Source organism: Sciurus vulgaris, assembly GCF_902686455.1.
Source record: "Sciurus vulgaris genome assembly, chromosome: 4".
Lineage (NCBI taxonomy): Eukaryota > Metazoa > Chordata > Mammalia > Rodentia > Sciuridae > Sciurus > Sciurus vulgaris.
This window is the reverse complement of record NC_136464.1, coordinates 159,907,492-159,926,533: the sequence shown is the minus strand read 5'-3', so window position 1 is coordinate 159,926,533 and position 19,042 is coordinate 159,907,492. Positions and strand designations below refer to the sequence as shown.

At 36.6% G+C, this 19,042-nt stretch overlaps 1 protein-coding gene across 4 annotated transcripts in view; it reads left to right on the top strand.

The window, feature by feature from the left end:
- USPL1 (ubiquitin specific peptidase like 1) overlaps positions 1-18,646 on the top strand; it is a 38,783-nt gene extending 20,137 nt beyond the window's left edge. For 3 of the 4 annotated variants that reach the window (XM_079138568.1, XM_079138567.1, XM_079138569.1), the window contains 4 exons: positions 1,743-1,872; positions 5,411-5,536; positions 12,480-12,637; positions 16,571-18,646. In XM_079138568.1, coding sequence (XP_078994694.1) covers positions 1,743-1,872; positions 5,411-5,536; positions 12,480-12,637; positions 16,571-18,459 — 2,303 coding nt within the window. In that variant the 3' untranslated portion in view covers positions 18,460-18,646. Of the gene's footprint in view, positions 1-82; positions 1,069-1,742; positions 1,873-5,410; positions 5,537-12,479; positions 12,638-16,570 lie in introns of those variants that run through there. The other variant, XM_079138570.1, reaches the window with a different exon arrangement.
- The last annotated feature ends 396 nt before the right edge of the window (positions 18,647-19,042 follow it).

The window sequence follows — 19,042 nt, the reverse complement described above, 5'->3', positions numbered from 1 at the left end:
TGTGTGTGTGTGTGTGTATGTGTGTGTGTGTATATATATATATATATATACATATATATATATATATAAATAAAAATAAAGTATTACTTCAGTGTGGGAAGATTTTTAAAAATAAGGTGGAAAAAAATTTGTTAATACCACCCTGAGGGATAGAACAAAGAAGTAAATATCCAGGATATATTAGAACTTTGTACATTAAAAAGACAGGTAACCCAATTTAAAAAAAAAAAAAAGTGACCTGACCATTGTCAATGAGCAATTAATAAGAAAACTCGAATAGCTCGACAGCAAAGAGTTATTGAAAGGTTTGTGTCTTGGCAAGTGAATGTATTTCAGGGACATAGGCAAACTAGGTTAAGGGTTGGGGTGAGGAATTGGGGTTCAATTCCAGAGAAAAAGACATCACCTAACTAATTTAGGCAGAAGGTTGTAAGAATTAAACCTAAGTATTATATATTCTGTAGTAAGGTGCTTTATACTTAGTATACATAAAATTTTTAATCTAAGGAAAAATAATAAAGGTCAACTTGGGAACTATTTATCTCAAATATCTGTCATCGTGTAACTTAGTCAACTGTTTTGAGCTCTTTTATGATACTTTGATTCACTGAAAACTTTTAGATTTGAAGATTTTATGTTGTCATAAAGTATAAATTATTTGCTTTTTCAGTAAGCATTTAAAGCTTGATGACTGTTTATAAACTTGTACTCTTCTCAAGTTTGCATTTCTCAAGGTGTTGCATTTTTCATTTCCAGGAGATTGATTTGTATTTCTAGTTATCAAAATATTTTGTTTTGGTATAAAAATAGCAGTGGGACTACACCACAAAGGTGATTATTAAAATAGCTTTTGTAACTACTGATATTTATAGAACATGCTCAGGCAGTAGCGCTGTCTTGTGGTCCTGCCAAGGTGACTGTCCTGGCCATGTTCTAGGCAGCTGGAGTTGCAGGCTTGGGGGAGAACTGGACCATGAATTCAGAGCTCTGCTGGGGGAGGGAATAAGGGAGGGGGGAAAACTCAGTCTCCCGGGCCATCTCAGCTCCCCTGAGGAAGGAAACCAATTGGTGAGTGAATGTAAGAACAGTGTGAGTCTTCCTGTTAACTGACTTGATAATCTCAAAGCCGGAAGCCAGCATCAACTAGTTTTTGTTTTAATGACAACAAAATTCAGATCTGTAGTCTTAAAGTTATTGAAGTTTAAGGAAAGAACTAGAATAAAAAATTGGAAAGAATGGTAAATGAAGAGTAGGGAGGATTGAGTCTGATCCTTTAACCCTTGTGTGTGTGCCCTCTTATGTAGAACAAGAAGATCAGAACACAAATGGTGCTTTAATGATGTTTGTCAAATTCTGATATTATTCTATAGTGTCTTAACCAGTTACATTTTTTTTTAGTATTTGTACCAAGCCATTTACAGGATTTTTGTTTTAATATACACTATGATAGTTCTGAAAATGTTTTTTTCCTGAGAAATATTAGAAGTGAGAAGATAGTATGAATCTTTTGTTTTATGTCTCAAAGCCCCCAAGAAAAATGAAAGCTGTTGAGGTGATAATTAAATGTTCCTGGACATTTTTTAAAAAAATGCTTTTAAAACTTCCCCCAATCAACTATCAAACTGTATACATGTGTAATCATACTATAAATGCAATGAAAAAAGACAGATAACAGTTCATTGTTTGGGTTTACTTCTTGCAGTTGTAAGTAAGAGTAACAATTTTCTTCTTGTTCCTGGAAGGTGACATGGAAAGCCCTGTGTTTGCATTGCCCTTGCTCTTAAAAATAGAACCCCACATTGAAAAGCTCTTCACTTATTCTTTTTCTTGGGACTTTGAATGTTCACAGTGTGGGCACCGGTATAAAAACAGGTTAGTTTTTGTTTTTTTCTTAAATGAGTTCGTTCTATTGAAGTGGTTCTGAGTAATATAATCAGAATAAAACTTGATGGCCCCTATACCAGCACTTGCTTCCTGTAGTCCTACTCTTGACAAAATTTCCCACCACATCTTAAGGTCTCTCTACCACTAAGGTTAGAAGGACATGTTTTAGCAACAGAAACAGCAGTTTGCTTGCTGCTTTAAACTAACAGGGTCAAAAATATATAGTTTAAGAGATTACTAATAGATGTTTTCTTTTTTCTTTTTTGTATAGAGAATTGAACCCAGGGATGCTTTACCACTGAACTATATCCCTAGTTTTTATTTTTTTATTTTGAGACAGGTCTAACTAAGTTGCTGAAGGTCTTGATAAGTTGCTGCGGCTGACCTTGAACTTGTGATCCTTCTGCCTCAGCCTCCTGAGTCACTGAGATTACACATGTGTGCCACTATGCTCAGCTAATGGGAATTTTCTCGAGAACTTATTTAGAAGAATGTGGGGAAAACTGAGAGGAGTAGCACTCCAGTTTCCCAGCTAAGAATATCACTCAAAATTCTTTGAAATTGTGTTTACTACTTTATTAGAAACTAGGGTTTTGTTCAGTAACTTTAGGCTTTTAATCATACAAACTGATCTTAGCCTCCTGGAGTCTGGCAGCAGTTCTCAGAGGTGACCTACACTTCCCTGTTCCTTCTCTTCATCCCCCGAGAGTCCTCCTGCACCTGAACTATCTCAGTCATACTTTCTGCCTCCCTGAGGCCTTTGGGTGAGAATTAGGGAACTGTGAGTGAGTGACATTCTGGGCCCTAAGATTGGCACTTGGGAAGAAGCATGGAGAAAAAAACCTGCAGATGTTTTCCGCTCTCATGTACTTGCCACATAAAGAGAAGAGGGCAGGTGCTCATCTGACATGATATTCTCACTCCATTGATTCCTGGATGAAGTATTGCTGGTCGAAAGTTGAAAAGAAGACCAAACTGGCCCCATTGATCATTTATTCAAATTATTAGAATAGAAACCAATTCTTTTCCTCTTTAACTCACTAGTAAGTCTCAGAGTTATTAAATAAAGATGTAAGAATAGAGTGTTCATTTATCTAAATATAAGATTCTTCGTAGGCATTTAGGGAGCAATCCAAGAGTTAAGGCTGGGAGAATGCTCTTGGGAGAGTACAAGCAAAGAAAGTATTTTTTTTCAAACACTGAGCTAAAAACTAGTAGAACAGGATAAAAGTTAATGTGTTATTCATATTAGGACTTGGATAATTTTGTATAAGCAAGTGATGATGAAGGCAAATATCTGCTTCCAAGTTTTCTGGCATTGATTGGTATAAATCATCTGGTTTCTCATAAAAACTCAGTGACTGAGACCATAGTTATCTTCTTTGACAGTTGTGGACACTAAAGCTTGAAAGGAGTTTATGGTACCCAAAGGGACACACTAGTAAAATATCATAACTAGGGGTCACACTCGGGCCTTTCTGGCCTGTAAGAACTTTTCACAGGGTAAACTCCTGAAATCACTCCCTAGGTTTAAAATAATGTACAAACAAGTTTAATGATTAGAATTAGCTTAATTATAGCTTTTCTAGAATCTACATCTTAATAGTGTGACAGTTTTTCATTATATTCTGTGTGCTAGGAACTCACCTAGCCACTGGAAATAATTCCTGTCCTGGCTAAATTCAGACAAATAGGGAGATATGGTATGTGTACGCATAAGAAAGGGCCAGTGACTTAGTTAATTGGGTCTTTTTGCAGCTTTTATCTTTGCACACAACCTGATTGAGCTCTAGATGTATGTAGACAAAGCTCCAAGAACTCCAGGGGAAGAAGCCACAAGACACTTTGCAATTTGTTTTGTTTTTGTTTTTTAAATACTCTTTTGTTCTAAAAGTAAGAGCAACTAAAATGGAAAAGCTAAAGTGAAGTAACGATTCATTAAATATGTTTTAATGTCATAACTTCACGTAATCTGAAGGAAGACTCTCCAGTCTGTTGATTTCATGCTGCTGGTTTTTGTGCCAGTTTAAGGGCTTTTAATTTAGAAAGTATATATTGAAGGCAGTTAAAAAACTGGCCTTTGCAGTCAGTCATCTTCCGACTGCCTGGATTTGGAACTCCATTCTGACGTTTATCATCTGCAGTGCCCTCTGAACTGTTTTTATCCTCTGTAAAATGGGATAAGAGTAGCGTTGGCTGCTTGGAACTGTTTGGAAGAAGAATATGTAGTACTGTGCCTTCCCTTGCACACAGTGAGTGTTCAGAAATGGCAGCTGTCATGCCAAACATTAACACTTAGTTGCTGAAACTTTTTTTTTACAAATTTAAAAACATGAGCCTTTTGCCAGGTGCAGTGACGCACACCTGTACTCTCAGCAGCTTGGGAGGCTGAGGCAGGAGGATCACAAGTTCAAAGCTAGCCTCAGCAACTTAAGTGAAGCCCTAAGCAACTCGGCAAGACTGTCTCTCTAAATAAAATTTTAAAAAAGAGCTGTGGCTTAGGGGTTAAGTGCCCCAGTACCACCACCAACAACAACAAAAGCCTTTGCCTAACAGTACCTTTGAGAGTGAAGAATTTAGCAGAGCATGGTTGATGTATTTGTCAGTACTTTTCTGTTACTTTGCACTTAGAATATTAGTTTCTCTGAGAATTTATCTTTTGTTAACAGCTATTGTTTTTCTTACATGGAATATGAAGAAACGTGCCTTTTTGGTAACATGTAACTTTTTTAAATTAAAAATACTTTTATTAAAGTAAATGCAAGCCATCTTCGTGGTGCAGTACTATAATCCCAGCTACTCAGGAGGCTGAAGCAGGAGGATCACAAGTTTTAGGCCAGCCTCGGGAATTTATCAAGGCCCTGGGCAATTTAGCCAGACTGTTTCCTCAAAATAAAGAATTTTAAAAAGGGTTGGGAATACCACTTGATGGTAGAGCACCCCTGGGTTCAATCTCCAGTAGCACATGCACACACACACACACGAAAAGATAAAATACCCTTTTTCATGTGGGTTGTCAGTAACATATAGCCAGATTGAGTTGAATAAGGGTGAGTTCTTTAAATTTGACAACCTAAGATGATGATTTTCAGCAAGGGGCTCTATTGCCCACCCACCAATAGGGCATTTAACAGTGTCTGAGAACATTGGTTGCTATATCTGGGGGCTAATACTGACATCTGGTGAGAAGAGGGGCCAGGGATGATGCTAAACATTCTCTGGCGTACAGGATGTGCCTCAAACAACAAAAAGTCATGTGCACAGTGTCAGTGGTATTGCTCTTGAGAATCCCTCCTTCCGCACTTCATTGCATTCTCTCACAGCTGAAGAGCTATCAGTAGTTAATGTGGAGAGTCTTCACAGAGAGCTTCTTTACCAGGAGTAGGGAGGAACATTACCATGCTAATGTGTGATTCGGGAAAACAGGGAAGGATGACTAAACAAATGAAGTTATCTTAGACATTAGTATAAATTAATGTAAATGAATTTAACATAAATTAATTCAAGTGTTTGTTTTTTTCCATAGGTATATGAAGAGTTTGGTCACCTTTACAAACGTCATCTCTGAGTGGCATCCACTTAATGCTGCCCATTTCGGCCCATGTAATGCTTGCAACAATAAATCTCAAATAAGAAAAATGGTATTGGAAAAGTGAGTTAAAATTACCTCATGCTTTTTAAAAATGAGACAAAAGTAAATGTGCATTTTTTGCGGGTATAGAGTACAAAGTGGCAACTAAACCTCTCAGAAGTTGGAGTTAATAGAGCTTTATGAATTGCCAAATGCCTGTCTTTATAGGAACTCTTGTTCTAACCATTAAGCAGCTGTTCCAGGTGAAATACCACTGTACTGCCAGCTTAGGGCGATTGACCCCACTCTCCTAGTTTCTTTCCTTTTCTTTTTTCTCCCTTTATGGTTATTGAACTTCAGGTTTTTTCCTCCTCTGCCAATGCACTGGAATTCTGGGCTTTTTTAAAAATATGATTTTAAGAGCCAAGATGTTTCAAAGGTGAGCCTCAGACTCATCTGTCTAAATTTCTATCTTCTCCCAGATCTTGGCCTGCTAATTCTTCATGTCTTGTAAGCTTTCTGCTGCCCTTTAGCAGATGTGCCTTCATTATATTCTGCTAACTTTTCAGTTTGTCCTGAGTGGAAAAGTTTCCTGTGTTACCAGAATCACACTCTTTAAGCTCACAGGTTAGTTTGATTTTGGGCAGTGTCTCTCTTTGTTAAGCTGCTCACACAATGTACACATTCTCTTTAGCCTTCATTTTCAGTCTAACACTTATATTATTAAAATGAGGTCTAATTTAATATAATAAAAAATCAGTGCCAGGCACTGTGGTGCATGTCTGAAATCCCAGCAGCTTGGGAGGCCGAGGCAGGAGAATTGCTAGTTGAAAGCCAGCCTCAGCAACTTAGCAAGGCTGTAAGCAACTCAGCAAGACCCTGTCTCTAAATAAAATATAAAAAGTGTTGGGGATGTATCTCAGTGGTTAAGTGCCCCTGAGTTCAATCACCAGTACCAAAAACAAACAAAGAGAATTGGTGACAGTAACCTTTGATGTCCTTGAATCTTCCAGAAACTCCTCAGAATTATTCCTAATGATGTATTATCACTAAATCAATCAATTCTCAGTTAATAGTACCAAAAGGCTTAGAGGGAAAATAGGGCAATCCCCTGCCTCACTCCCTCTCTAAGCTTAATCTACTTCAGATTTTCAAATTAAGATGGTAGTTATTTGACAATTTGAAGTGATGCTCTTTCTGCTGTGATGGGGTCTGTTCACCTTTTGGTAGTTGAGAGTGAGGGTTCCAGCACCAGCAGCTGGGCCCCATCTCTGTTTTGCCCGCCTTGGCTCTTTCAAGTGTTTATATTTGGTTAAACCAGTATTCAGTGTTTGCATTATTATTAATAGACATGTTATTCCCTCTCCAGCCAAGCAGTTGACATGGTAATGTTTTATTTCTCTTACAATTCTTTATTCAGTGTTTTCATTTGCTTTATCATATATTGTGGGGTTTTTTTTTTTTTTTTTTTTCCCCAAGCGCTTAATAAATTTCCATCAATCAATGCTTTGAAATTTTTTAATCCTCCCTCTTTATCCATCCCCCCCCCCCTCCCCCGGAAGGCTCTCTCCTGCTGCCTTCCATTCTTTGCTCCAGTCTACACCGGTTCCTGTCTGGGCCTTGTGCACTAGACAGGCTGCTCTTAGCCTGGGCCTCCTCCCCATGTTCCACAGCGTCTGCTGCCTGTAGCTGCCCTAGAGTTCAGTGGGATGGAGCACGCTTCTCTTCAGTATCCTGCTCGGTAGTGCCTATGTGATCACATCATCCATTCTGGTTATATGAGGGGCCATTTTTCCGAATGCAGTCTTCTGAATACTTATTGAGTTATGTTCATTTAGTTCCCTTTCCCTTTCTTTTCCTTTTGAATTATTACCTGTTTTTGTCCTTTGCTATCATTTGAGAGCATGAGTGGGAGGCAGAGCGGGAAATGAGGAACTGTCTTCAACCGGAAGTTAATAACCTATGTTGCCTGCTGGTGGCCAAGTTTTGGGATCTGAGTGTAGAGGGTATCCTCTTTGTAAACCCTTCTGCTGGTGATCAGATGGGTAGGAAGGCAGCAGGCCTTGGCTGTCTACATCCTGCATTGGTTCATCTGGTTGCTTGAGGCTTCTTGGTGTGTATAGTTTCTATTTGTATCTACTTTTTCTTAAGTCTCAGGATTGAGGATAGACTCATTCTGTTCTTTGTTTAATCTGTTAATTGGTTGTTTTGCAACATACACTTTTTTTTCGTATGCTTTTTAATTAAACAGATAAATCACTTTACTTAAGATTCATGTTCTGATCTGGAAATATATCCTTTAGGTAAAAACATTCCAGTGGAAAATGTGTTTTGAGTTCCACTGAGCTGATTTAAAAGCAAAATTTATAATGTGGATATTTCCTGTATTCTTCAAAAGTAAATTGAACTCATGTAAAATTTCACTTAAATTGTAAATGACAAGATCTTTATACAAATCCTTTGTAGCATTTTTATTTTATGTAACTTGGTTTGTTGGTGTCTAATGGAATTTAGAAACAAATTTAGTCTAGTTGTTAGGGGTAACTTAAAAGTAATTAAGTCTATCATGATACCATGAGTAATTTAATCTTACAGCATTCCAAAGACTAATACTGTTGTAAATTCCCCAAACACCTTGTCTTAGATAATCCACAACTATGATGTGATATCCCCATTAGGAAAAGAATCCATTGATAAATCAGGTGATTGATGCCTGTCTGATCCAAATCTACTTTTTTCTAAGTAAATTACTTTGAATTATATTCAGAGCATAGTGACATGGAACACCAAGACCTTAGAATCAGATTTAATTTTACCTCTCCAGCTTTTGAAATGAATCTCCTTTAAGAGTCTGGTTATATACTCTCCTGGGTTGGCATTTGAAAAGCTTATTTACATAAACTTCAGTCTTAATGGTTTTGTTTGTTTTTAGCAAGATAGTGGGGTGGTAGGAAGGAGAAATAAGACATTTCTGTTCTGTGCTTACTGAACTTACTCAGGTCTAATAAAATGATTTTGAGGCTTGCTTTTATAAGGAACTGCACTGTCCCCTACAAAATTTTGAATGGAATATATAAAATAGATTTCCCAATGTCTTCATTGTTTGAAAGAAAATGTTTTATTTATCTATAAGATCCTTGGATTACCTTCTAAGAAGAATTTATAAACTTCATTGAGCAATTTATGAACTTTGTTTTGGGTTTTTTGTTTTTTGTTTTTTTGTACTGGGAATACAACCCAAAGGCATTTTACCACTGAGCTACATCCCCAGTTTCTCTTTTTTATTTTAGACATGATCTCCCTAAGTTGCTGAGGGTCTCACTACAGTTGCCAAGGCCCACCTCAAATTTGCAGTCCTCCTGCCTCAAGCTTCTCACATTGCTAGGACTTCACATTACACCTTTGTGCCCAACACAGTTGAAGTTTTCTGAAGATTTATTTACTTACTACAGTGAATATAATCTAGTGCTAATTATTTGATTTGCAACTGACTTTACTAATATTTTTAATTTCTTGTAATGGAGTCGTAAATTGTGAAATGATGATGTAGTAGATCTAAAATATGAGATTTAAAAATTACATTTGCGTGGATTTTTTTTTTTTTTTTTTTTTTGCCTAAAAGCCTACATTATTAGAGTTCAGATGTCCATAATATGCCCATCGTTAAATTTGCACTTTTTTAATTTAATTTTTTTGAGATGGGGTCTTGCTATCTTCCCAGGCTGGTCTCATGTGCTCATGCTCAAGTGATTCTCCTGCCTCAGCCTCCTGAAGAACTGGCTGTATGGGCGTGTACCACCACACCTGGCTTAAATTGGCATTTTCTAAAATATGAATTTTACTACATTTGTTGGGATGAAAATAAAAAACCTTTACTCCAGACCAGTAGTGCAAGATGTAGGTTCTTTGTGGAATGGAGACCTGCAGTTCCCTTGCTGTCTTTGGGTAGTAGTGGTTAACACAATCTTTTTGTGCTTTTTTTCTCTTTTCTCTTTTCCTGAGGGTAGATCCGTCTAAGAGGAGTTCAGCCCCATGTTAGGTGAAGACAAATCAGGTCTTAGCTTGAAAACTCTTGTTGACTTTTGGTTCCGGTTGTTAATCCATACCTTCCAGTTTTCTCATGGTTCAAGCAGAACCTAACTTGCTCTCTGCATCTCTGAGCATCATCTCTGACTGATGCTCTAACAATGAGTGTAGGAAGAAACTCGAGAACAAAACCTTGGGGCTGAGTTGTGCCCGTACCTGAGAGGCTGGAAATATGAAACAAACTGGAGTTGGGTACAGGCGAATACTGTGACTTTTAGGGAGCCCAGTGGGAAACATGAATAGAAGGAGGAGGAAACATATTACTTGATTGATTCCAAGATGTCAACATTTATAAATTGTATCATTTTTTTCATATACCATTAAGAAATTCTGTCTGTTTAATTGCCATGAATGATAAAACGTATCCCAGTCTCAGACACATTAAAATGCAGAGGAAAAATTGGAATTGATTTGGTATTTGGAGTTTACACAATTTTATAGTTACAGAAAGTAGTTTGAAGGGTTTGGGGATATAGCTCAGTGGTAGAGCCTGTGCTTAGCATGTATGAGACCCTGCATTTGATCCCCATCACCAAAAAAAATAGGAAAAAGAAAGTAATATGGAGGCTATTCTGAGGGGTTTGCCTCTGTTCAGGTGAACTGGTAATAAAATTATGATTCTAGCCAAGTGTGGTTTACACATCCCTGTAATCGCAGTTACTTAGGAGACTGAAGCAGGAGAATCACAAGTTCAAGACCAGCCTAAGCAACTTAACAAGACCCTGTCTCAACATAAAAAATAAAAGGACTGTGAATGTAACTTGGTAGTAAAGCATCTCTGGGTTCAATCCCCAGTATGGCCAAAAAGAGAGAGAGAATAATGTTTCTGCTTGTCATCATTTCAGTCCCCATTAGGCCCTGGATGACCTTGGTTCAGTAGTTGCAGGGAGGCTAGTGTAATTAAGAGGATGTTATAATATTTGTTTTCATTGCTGATTTTTTTTTTTCCTTCTGGATAATAAAATCAAATTTCTTGTAGAACTATCTAGATCTCAAAGCAGACTTTGGGGAATTTACTTGCATTCAACTAGAATTTGAGTATCTACTACATCTAAAGAAGTGTGCTAAGAGTGAGCTTTAGTCTTTTTTTTTTTAAGCGGTACTGGGAATTGAACATAGGACCTCATTTATGATAGGCAAGCACTTATCCCCATCCCTTTTTAAATTTTTTATTTTAAAATAAGGTCTTGCTGAGTTATTCAGGCTGGCCTCACACTTGGTGATCCATCCTGCTTCAGCCTCCCTGGTTGCTGGGATTACAGGTGTGCACCATTGCACCCAGCTACAGTTTATTTTTTGTGTTGTTCTAGGGATTGAACCCAAGTCCTCTGGCATGCTAGTCTTAGCAGTTTTTACTTTTACCCACTTAAAAAGAATAGTTTAGAATGCGTAAAATGTATAAGAAGTATAATAATCTGGCAAGTGGTCATGTATGCATTATCTTAAAACATTTTGCATGTGTAAATCACACAAAAGCAGGAAATTGGGATTTCCTTGTCTAGGATTATAAAGAGATTGTTGTAGTAATTAGCCCCAGAAGATATCTTGACAGGTATTGTGTGAGTCCAAGGGAACTAAATTAGTAATTTAAAAATTTTTAGATAGTAATAAGAGAGGCAGGTGCCTCAAGTCTGCATGTGTACTTATGTGAACACATCTATAGTTTCACTGTGAATTATTGGTTCAAAGACATGTACTTCACATTTTAACATGTGAAATGAAAGTATGTTTAAAAAAATTGATGGCATGCCCAGCAACTTGGGAGGTTAAGGCAGGAGGACTGCAAGTTCAAAGCCAGCCTGGGCGATTTAGAGAGACCCTAAGTAACTTACCAAGACCCAGTCTCAAAATTAAAAATATAAAAAGGGCTGGGGGATGTGGCTTACTGGTTAAGCATCCCTGGGTTCAATCCCTGGTTTGCCCCCCCCCCAAAAAAAAAAAATGGATGGCATGGTATAGTTTAGTGGTATATTTTATAATCATTGACATCTTGGATTCAGTGAAAATAGTTATCTGATTAAAGAAACAGTGGGAAAGGGTTCAGTGTTACAGTTTTTAGGAATTTGTATTTCTAGGTTCTTAAATTTTGAGGACGATTATTCTTTAACAAAATGATTGACAAGGGATAATTTACAAATTATCCCTTGTCAGTCTGAATAATCTTGCATTTTGGACATTGCTTCAAGTTCATTTCAGCTGAATAAATTTTGATAAGCTAAGTAAGTCCTGACAGCTGTTTAAATATTAGGAAAAAGTATATTCAACATTTTTCTTAAATCCTGAGAGCTTTGTTAGATTTAGTTATTTAAGGCCCATCTGTGGGTTCTGTTTTCTAGTTTGACATTGCAGTATAATTTTGAAAATTTTGGATATCTTGAAGTTTACAGTAAATCAACCAGCATGTTTTATTTTCTTTTTAAGTCACAAATTAAGTAGGAATTTTAATTTGATTGCTCTGCTTTCTGAGATAGCAGAAAGAAATAGACCAAATTAAAGTTTATTTGATTGTCTTAGGCTCTGTTGTAACATATTGCCTACCCACCTAACAAAAGCGATTAATTTGGACATTTGATGCCAAAGAAAATTCTGAATGATCTGGACTTTTTCCTCTGAATTTTACAAAGTAGTTACCGTGAGATTTTCTTTAATCCAAAGCAACACTGCTGCTTACAGAGCAATTTTTGTTTAATGGTCTGTGTTGTTCTTATTGCATGATGGCTTCCAACTGTCAGTGATACATTTTGAAGAGGGTTTGGTGTTACATACTTCTTAGAGCAAGTTCTTCATTTCTAATTAAGGCACACATCTGGAGGTGCTCAAGAAAAATTAGTTTAGTTAGCCTTGAAAGTGTTGTGTGTGACTAGTTCACTTGAAACTCTTGTATAAGCAGACACATGGCATTAAATTCATTTGACTTTTCTTGCCTTCTCTCCCACAGAGTGTCTCCCATATTCATGTTGCACTTTGTAGAAGGCTTACCACAGAATGACTTGCAGCACTATGCATTTCATTTTGAAGGCTGTCTTTATCAAGCAACATCTGTAATTCAGTACCAAGCGAATAATCATTTTATTACATGGATTTTAGATGCTGATGGTAAGTGTTGAAATTTTTCTTTTATGATAGTAGGCATGCATACTAATCTCTGGTGACTTTATTTTTTTAAAAGACAACTTTTCCTTTGCCTTTTTTTCTCTGTTCCCTTTGACTTTACTTTTTCTGCCTTTTCCCCTTCTATTAAAAATTTGGTTTTAGTGTCCTTCCTAACTCTTCTATCACATATCTAGGTATGTACAGATGCACATCCTTATTTCTTAGAGGATGAGATCATATACTACTCTTGATTTTGCAGTTTTTTTCCATTTAATGTTCTTGCTTTTGTTTTTTAAATTACATGTGTAATGTAATATTTGTTCAATATAGAAAAATGATTGGTGGGGATTTGAACTTTTTAGATACCTTGTACTTTTAAAAAGAAAGTATATCATACTGAAGATTTTTAATTGATAACGGTAAAACTATATTTTGCTTAGTTTGCAATTGTTTGTATAAACAAAAGTAAATGTCTATTTCTAAGACTATTAAACATAATACTATGTAGCCCTATTGCTGAAATAGCCATCTGAAGTCCACAGTTGGCCAACAGCTACAGTCAAAGTAAAGTGTTGGGGTCCTCTCTGCCACATCCTGCATGGAGGAGGATGTTGGTGGTTTTTCTATTACCCAAAAACTTATCTACTTAGTAAACACATGAGAGCCAATAATCTTTTTATTAGGGGAGTTAGGGGAGCCATCCTCTTAAGGGGAAAATTCCAGGAGGAGACAGGGAACCACTCCCATGCAGCGCCACATGCTTCCCAGCAGTTATTAGAAGCCAGGCCTCTGGGTCACGTGACTGAACCTAGTCTGATTTTGCTAAATAAGGATGGCTTCCCACAGTAAAGCCTTTGATTAAATGACTAAACTTCTCAGTAGAAAGCCAAATAATTACAGTTCATGGATTTTGGAAATTCACCCCCTTCCATTTGTCCAGTGTGTTTTAATACTGGGTGTGTTTTCCTCAAATGTTCACTTTCGTCTTAAAATAAGATAATCCGATCCCAGTTAAGTATTGTGTTAGGCCCTTGGTAAATAGTTACTTTGTTATAGCCGTTTTCTGTTGTTTGGACACTTACTTGATATTTTCTTCTTGGAGGTAGTTGGATGATGCATAACTGTATTAGAGGAACACTTTGTAAACTGAGACTCACATTGTAAGTGTACTTATTATCTTGAAGTTTTATCCTGCATCAGGCTTTGGATGGAAGTATTGTAACTTTTGGTGCGTTCCAGGAAATGAAAAATCCACTTTGAGTACAGTGTGGTTTCCAACCCTGAGGGCATATAAGAATCATTTGGTTGACTTATAAAAATTGCCATATTCTATTCTGTATCAACAAATCAGTGTTGGGGATTGGACCCAAATTATCAATATTGTTTTAAAAGTTCCCCAGATGAGTGCTTGCTTTGGCAGCACATGTACTGAAAAAGTAGTTCTCCAGATGATTTTGGTGTGCATATGATAGAAAATCACTGATGTAGGCAAGCTAAAAAGTCTTAAATTTTAATTGGTAGAGAATAAGAAATTAGTAGATTCAGGTAGTTTATAAGTGTAGATCTACATAAACCACATACTTAGGTGAATGATTTTGTTTTTATTTGAGGAGTTAGCAAATTTGAGTATATTTTGCTTTCTTTTTTGTGACTTAACTCTGAGAATTCATATTTCCATTGTGTGACTTGTCAGTCATTTTACTTGGTATCAGATACTATATTTTCATAAGTATTTTAATCTTGTATTTAATTTTTCTCTTTAGGGAATTTTTTAAATATGTTGGATGTTAGACCTTGTTTGTTGTAGCCATTTAGTCACTAAACGATATCTTAGAAATTGACCAGTCTATTAGCAACTAAATTGGCCTAAAGCAGCAGTTGCTGAAAGGTCTCTTTATCCTTTCTTAACTTTCCCATTTTTCAAAATTAGAACTCTTTGGTGCAGACAGATACATGCATATGTTTAAGTTCAAAACAGAGAAGGGAAACAGTGCACTTTCTATGTTTGTCTCCGCACGTATTTTTGCAGTGTTAATACTGTGTCATCACTTCTGCTGCTAAAACAGTATTTTCTGAAATATTGCGCTCCCTCGAAAAAATATAGTGGTGGTGGTTTTGGTGTTTACAGTTTTATTCCAAGGAATAGAAGTATGGTTTACTACATATCATGGTGTTTGACATCATACTTTATTAATTTATCACATTTGAATTTGCAGAAATAGAGTAAGCAACATATTTGATATGCCAGAATTCCTACACCATTTTGCTTTTTGTGTGTGTTTTCATTTTATAGATGTATGGATATTGAGATGTATAGTGGTAGGTCCATAATAAAAGCATAGGTAATTGTTGATTGTTAAAAAGGTGTTACTTATCCAAGCCTGTGGTTAGCTTTTCTCAAATCATTATGTGTGTAGTAAGTAAACTACAAATGAATAAATACACCTTACTTTAACCTCCATCACCTGTCAGCATCTAGTCATCTTCATTACTTCTCAGCCATGCTTTTTATTTGTTTATTGTGGTAAAATGTAACATAAAATTTACCATTTTAACTTTTTTTTTAGTTTACAGTCCATTGGCATTAAATAGATTCACTGTTTTGTCAGCCATCACCACCATCCACTGTCAGAACTTCCTCACCCTAAACCAAAACTCTTAACTCACAAAGCATTAACTCCCCATCCTCCCAGCATTTCCAGCTATGCTACTATTCCACTTTGTGTGTCTATGAATTTGACATTCAAGGTACCTCATATAAGGAGAATCAATACAGTATTTGGCTTTGGATGTCTGGTCTGTTTGATTTAGTACATTTTTAAGATTGATCATGTAGTGTGTGCCAGGTTTCCTTTATAAGGCTGAATAATATCCTGTTGTTTGTATTATCTATTAATCTCTTGGTGGACATTGACTTTGTTTCTTCCTTTTAACTTGTGAAATTGTTGCTATGACCATTGGTGGACAGGTATTTGTGTCCCTCTTTTCAGTTTTTTTGTTGTATACCTACCAATGGTATGGCCGAGTCTTATGATAATTCTGTATTTAAGGTTTGGAGGAATGGCTGGTTGTTTCCACAGCAGCTTCTCCATTTTACATTCCCACCAGCAATACATAAAGGTTCCAGTTCCTCCATGTCTCTACCAACATTCTTTTTCTTTCTTTCTTTTCTTTTCTTTCTTTTTATATATTTATGTATGGTAGCTAGTCTGTTACCCTTTTTCCCCTTTCTTTTCTATGAGTAGTTTAAACAGGTTATTACTTCCTTAGTCTTCATTCACACTTTAGTCCACTACATAAGACTTCTCTTTAAAAAAAAAAAAAAAAAAAAAGACTTCTCTTCCTGTTATATCACTCATTGTGCTGTAAATAGGGAACTCTTGGCAGGTTTCTTGTTTGTTATAGTAGACTGCTCACGACCCTTAAACTCTTCCTTGTTATACATGATTTCATTCCCACTTGATAAATGAGAAGACAGAAGTTCAGAAATAAGAATTGACACAAACATTGGTACTGGAGGTAATAAGCTTCATTTAATTGGAAAATTCATATATATGAAAGAACTTATTCTGTTTTCTGATGTTCTTGGGTAAATTAGGCAATACTGTATTCTAAGACCCAAAAGTTAAATATAATGCTGTTTTGATATTTATTTATTTATTTATTCATTCATTCATTTAGTATTTTAGGAAAGAATGTGAACTATCCAGAAAACTATCCTGGATTTTCAGTTCTTAGCTTATATTAGTTAATAACTTTTGTCATCCAAATAAGGACTTAAAAATTTGACAGAGAAGAATGCTGACAAGGATAAGGCAGTATTTTAGAGTGTTCTCCTTTGGTGAATATTCAGTGATAATAGCAGTTTAAAAGACCAAAAGAAAGGAAACCTAGGTTGGTTTGTGAATGTCTAACGTCTTTGACTTTCTTCCCCAGGAAGTTGGCTAGAATGTGATGACTTAAAAGGTCCGTGTGCTGAAAGGCATGAAAAATTTGAAGTTCCTGCTTCAGAGATACATATTGTTATTTGGGAAAGAAAATCATCCCGTGTGACAGATGAGGAAGCTGCCCACCTTTGCCTCCAGAAGACTAACGGTGAGCATGCTTTTGGTGAGAAGCCGCCAGCATCTCCAGCATGGCGTTCTGTGGTTGAGGCTGCCTCAGCAGAAACATCGTCAGTGACTCACCCTACACACGTATCAGTTGTTTCTCTTGCTCTTCCACGGGACAAAACTGTAACTCGTGAGGATCATGGATGTTCAGATACAAAAACTTTGGTTGACGGTAGTATTTTACCTTTGACACTTAAAGGAACTATCCAGAAAACTGCCTCAGTTTTCCAGATTAATTCCAAAGTTTTCCCATCAGAAAACAAACCTGTTACAGAAAATATAGAACTTGGCAAAGCAAATACTTTGCAATCTCAAGAATCACTAACGGCTTCTTCAGCATCTAGTCCAAGTAAAGAAAAGCTTATCCAAGCCCAATTTGTGGATTTAAGCTTTCTATCACAAGTTGTAAATAAAAACACACAGTTAGTGCAGCCAAATACAGGAGATACTTCAATTACTAAATCTGTGAACAGTATTCATTCTACTAGTCTTGTACAGGGAATGAAGTCAGCAGAAATTGAGAAAGAGACTCAGTTAAAACAGTTTCTTCCACCAAAAACTGAGATATTAAAGCCAGAACAATATGCTATATCTCAGGTATCTAATTTGAAGAAAAAGGAAACTGCAGCAGATTCTCAAACCATAATAGCCAAATCATCACAGAATCAGCCTCCAAAAGAAAATCAAAAGAAACCATTTGTGGGAAGTTGGGTTAAAGGCCTATTAAGCAGAGGTGCTTCTTTTATGCCACCTTGTGTTTCAGCTCATAATAGAAGCATTGTAACTGATTTGCAGCCTTCAGTTAAAGGGGCAAATAATTTTGGTGGATTTAAAACTAAAGGTATAAACAAAAAGGCTAACCGGTTATCTAAGAAAGCTCGGAAGAGTGCAGATAAGTCTTCCGTCTACAGTCCTCCACCAGGTCCTCTGCCACCGGGTAACACAGCTGTTCATCCGCACGCTACCGGGAACACCACTTCAGAACTTTCGAAAAAGTATGAAAGTGCCTCCCAGGGAGTTCACCTCAACCATGATTCTCACAGAAAGGAAAATGGTGTTTCTTTAGCAAACCATGGAGACTCAGTTGAAGGTCAGATCCATAAACTTCGTCTAAAACTTCTTAAAAAGCTAAAGGCAAAAAAGAGGAAATTAGCTGCTCTTACGTCTTCCCTTCAAAGTGAAACACTTCCAAGTGAAAATTTAGAACCTGTGCCCCAGTGTGGGTCTCCAAATGATTGTGAATCAATAGAAGACTTGTTAGATGAACTACAAAATCAGATTGATAGTGCAGATAATAAATCTGGATGTACCACTATTCCTGTTTCCTCATACAGTGGTCAAACTCATGAAGAAATTTTAGCAGAATTATTGTCTCCTACAACTCTTTCAACAGAGCTCTCAGAAAATGGGGAAGCTGACTTTAGGTATCTGGAAATGGGAGATAACCCTGTCCCAGTACCCAGTGAATTAAATGATGTTCCTCAGAACACACATCTGAAACAGGACCATAATTATTGCAGCCCCACCAAGGGAAATCAGTGTGAAGCGCATGCAGACTCACTAACAAATAATGCCTGCATAAGAACCTCAAACTTGGAGAGTCCCATGAAGACTGATATTTTGGATGAATTTTTTTCCACTTCAGCATTAAGTTCTTTAGCAAATGACACATTAGACTTACCTCATTTTGATGAATATCTGTTTGAGAATTGATGAGTGCTTGTTAACTCTTTAGTTTAATATTTATTGCTTAGAAATATATAACTATTTTCAGGTAGTGTTTATACACTGACCTTGTGTTATAACCATGAATAAAATGTAAGCTGATGAAGGTTTTACCTTTGATTCTGCCCATGAGGCATATAATCAGTTTTACAAATAAAAATGATCAGGAAATGTGCTTCCCTTGTTGGTTTCATTTTGTACATGTGGGAGAAAGAGGATTTCACAACACTAAAGATGAAAAGTTTAATTGCTGAAGATTTATACAGTTGGGTGCATTAAATTTCTAGATTTTACATTTTGGTTAGGTTCAGTTCAAACACTACTCATACAGACTGATGCTGTCACATGGAGTGAGTGAGGTCCTACAAAAGGGCCTACGTTCTTACAGGAAGAGAACATGCCTGCCTCAACACCTCTGTCTCTGCCTCTCCTTATAGTGGATGACAGGAAACCTTCTTACCAGAACTGTGAATAATGTTTTGTGATCTGTAAATGATCTGTAACAGGACAGAGGTAGTCTTTATTTGTGATATGTGAAATGTTTACATGTTATTGTGAACATACCATCTTT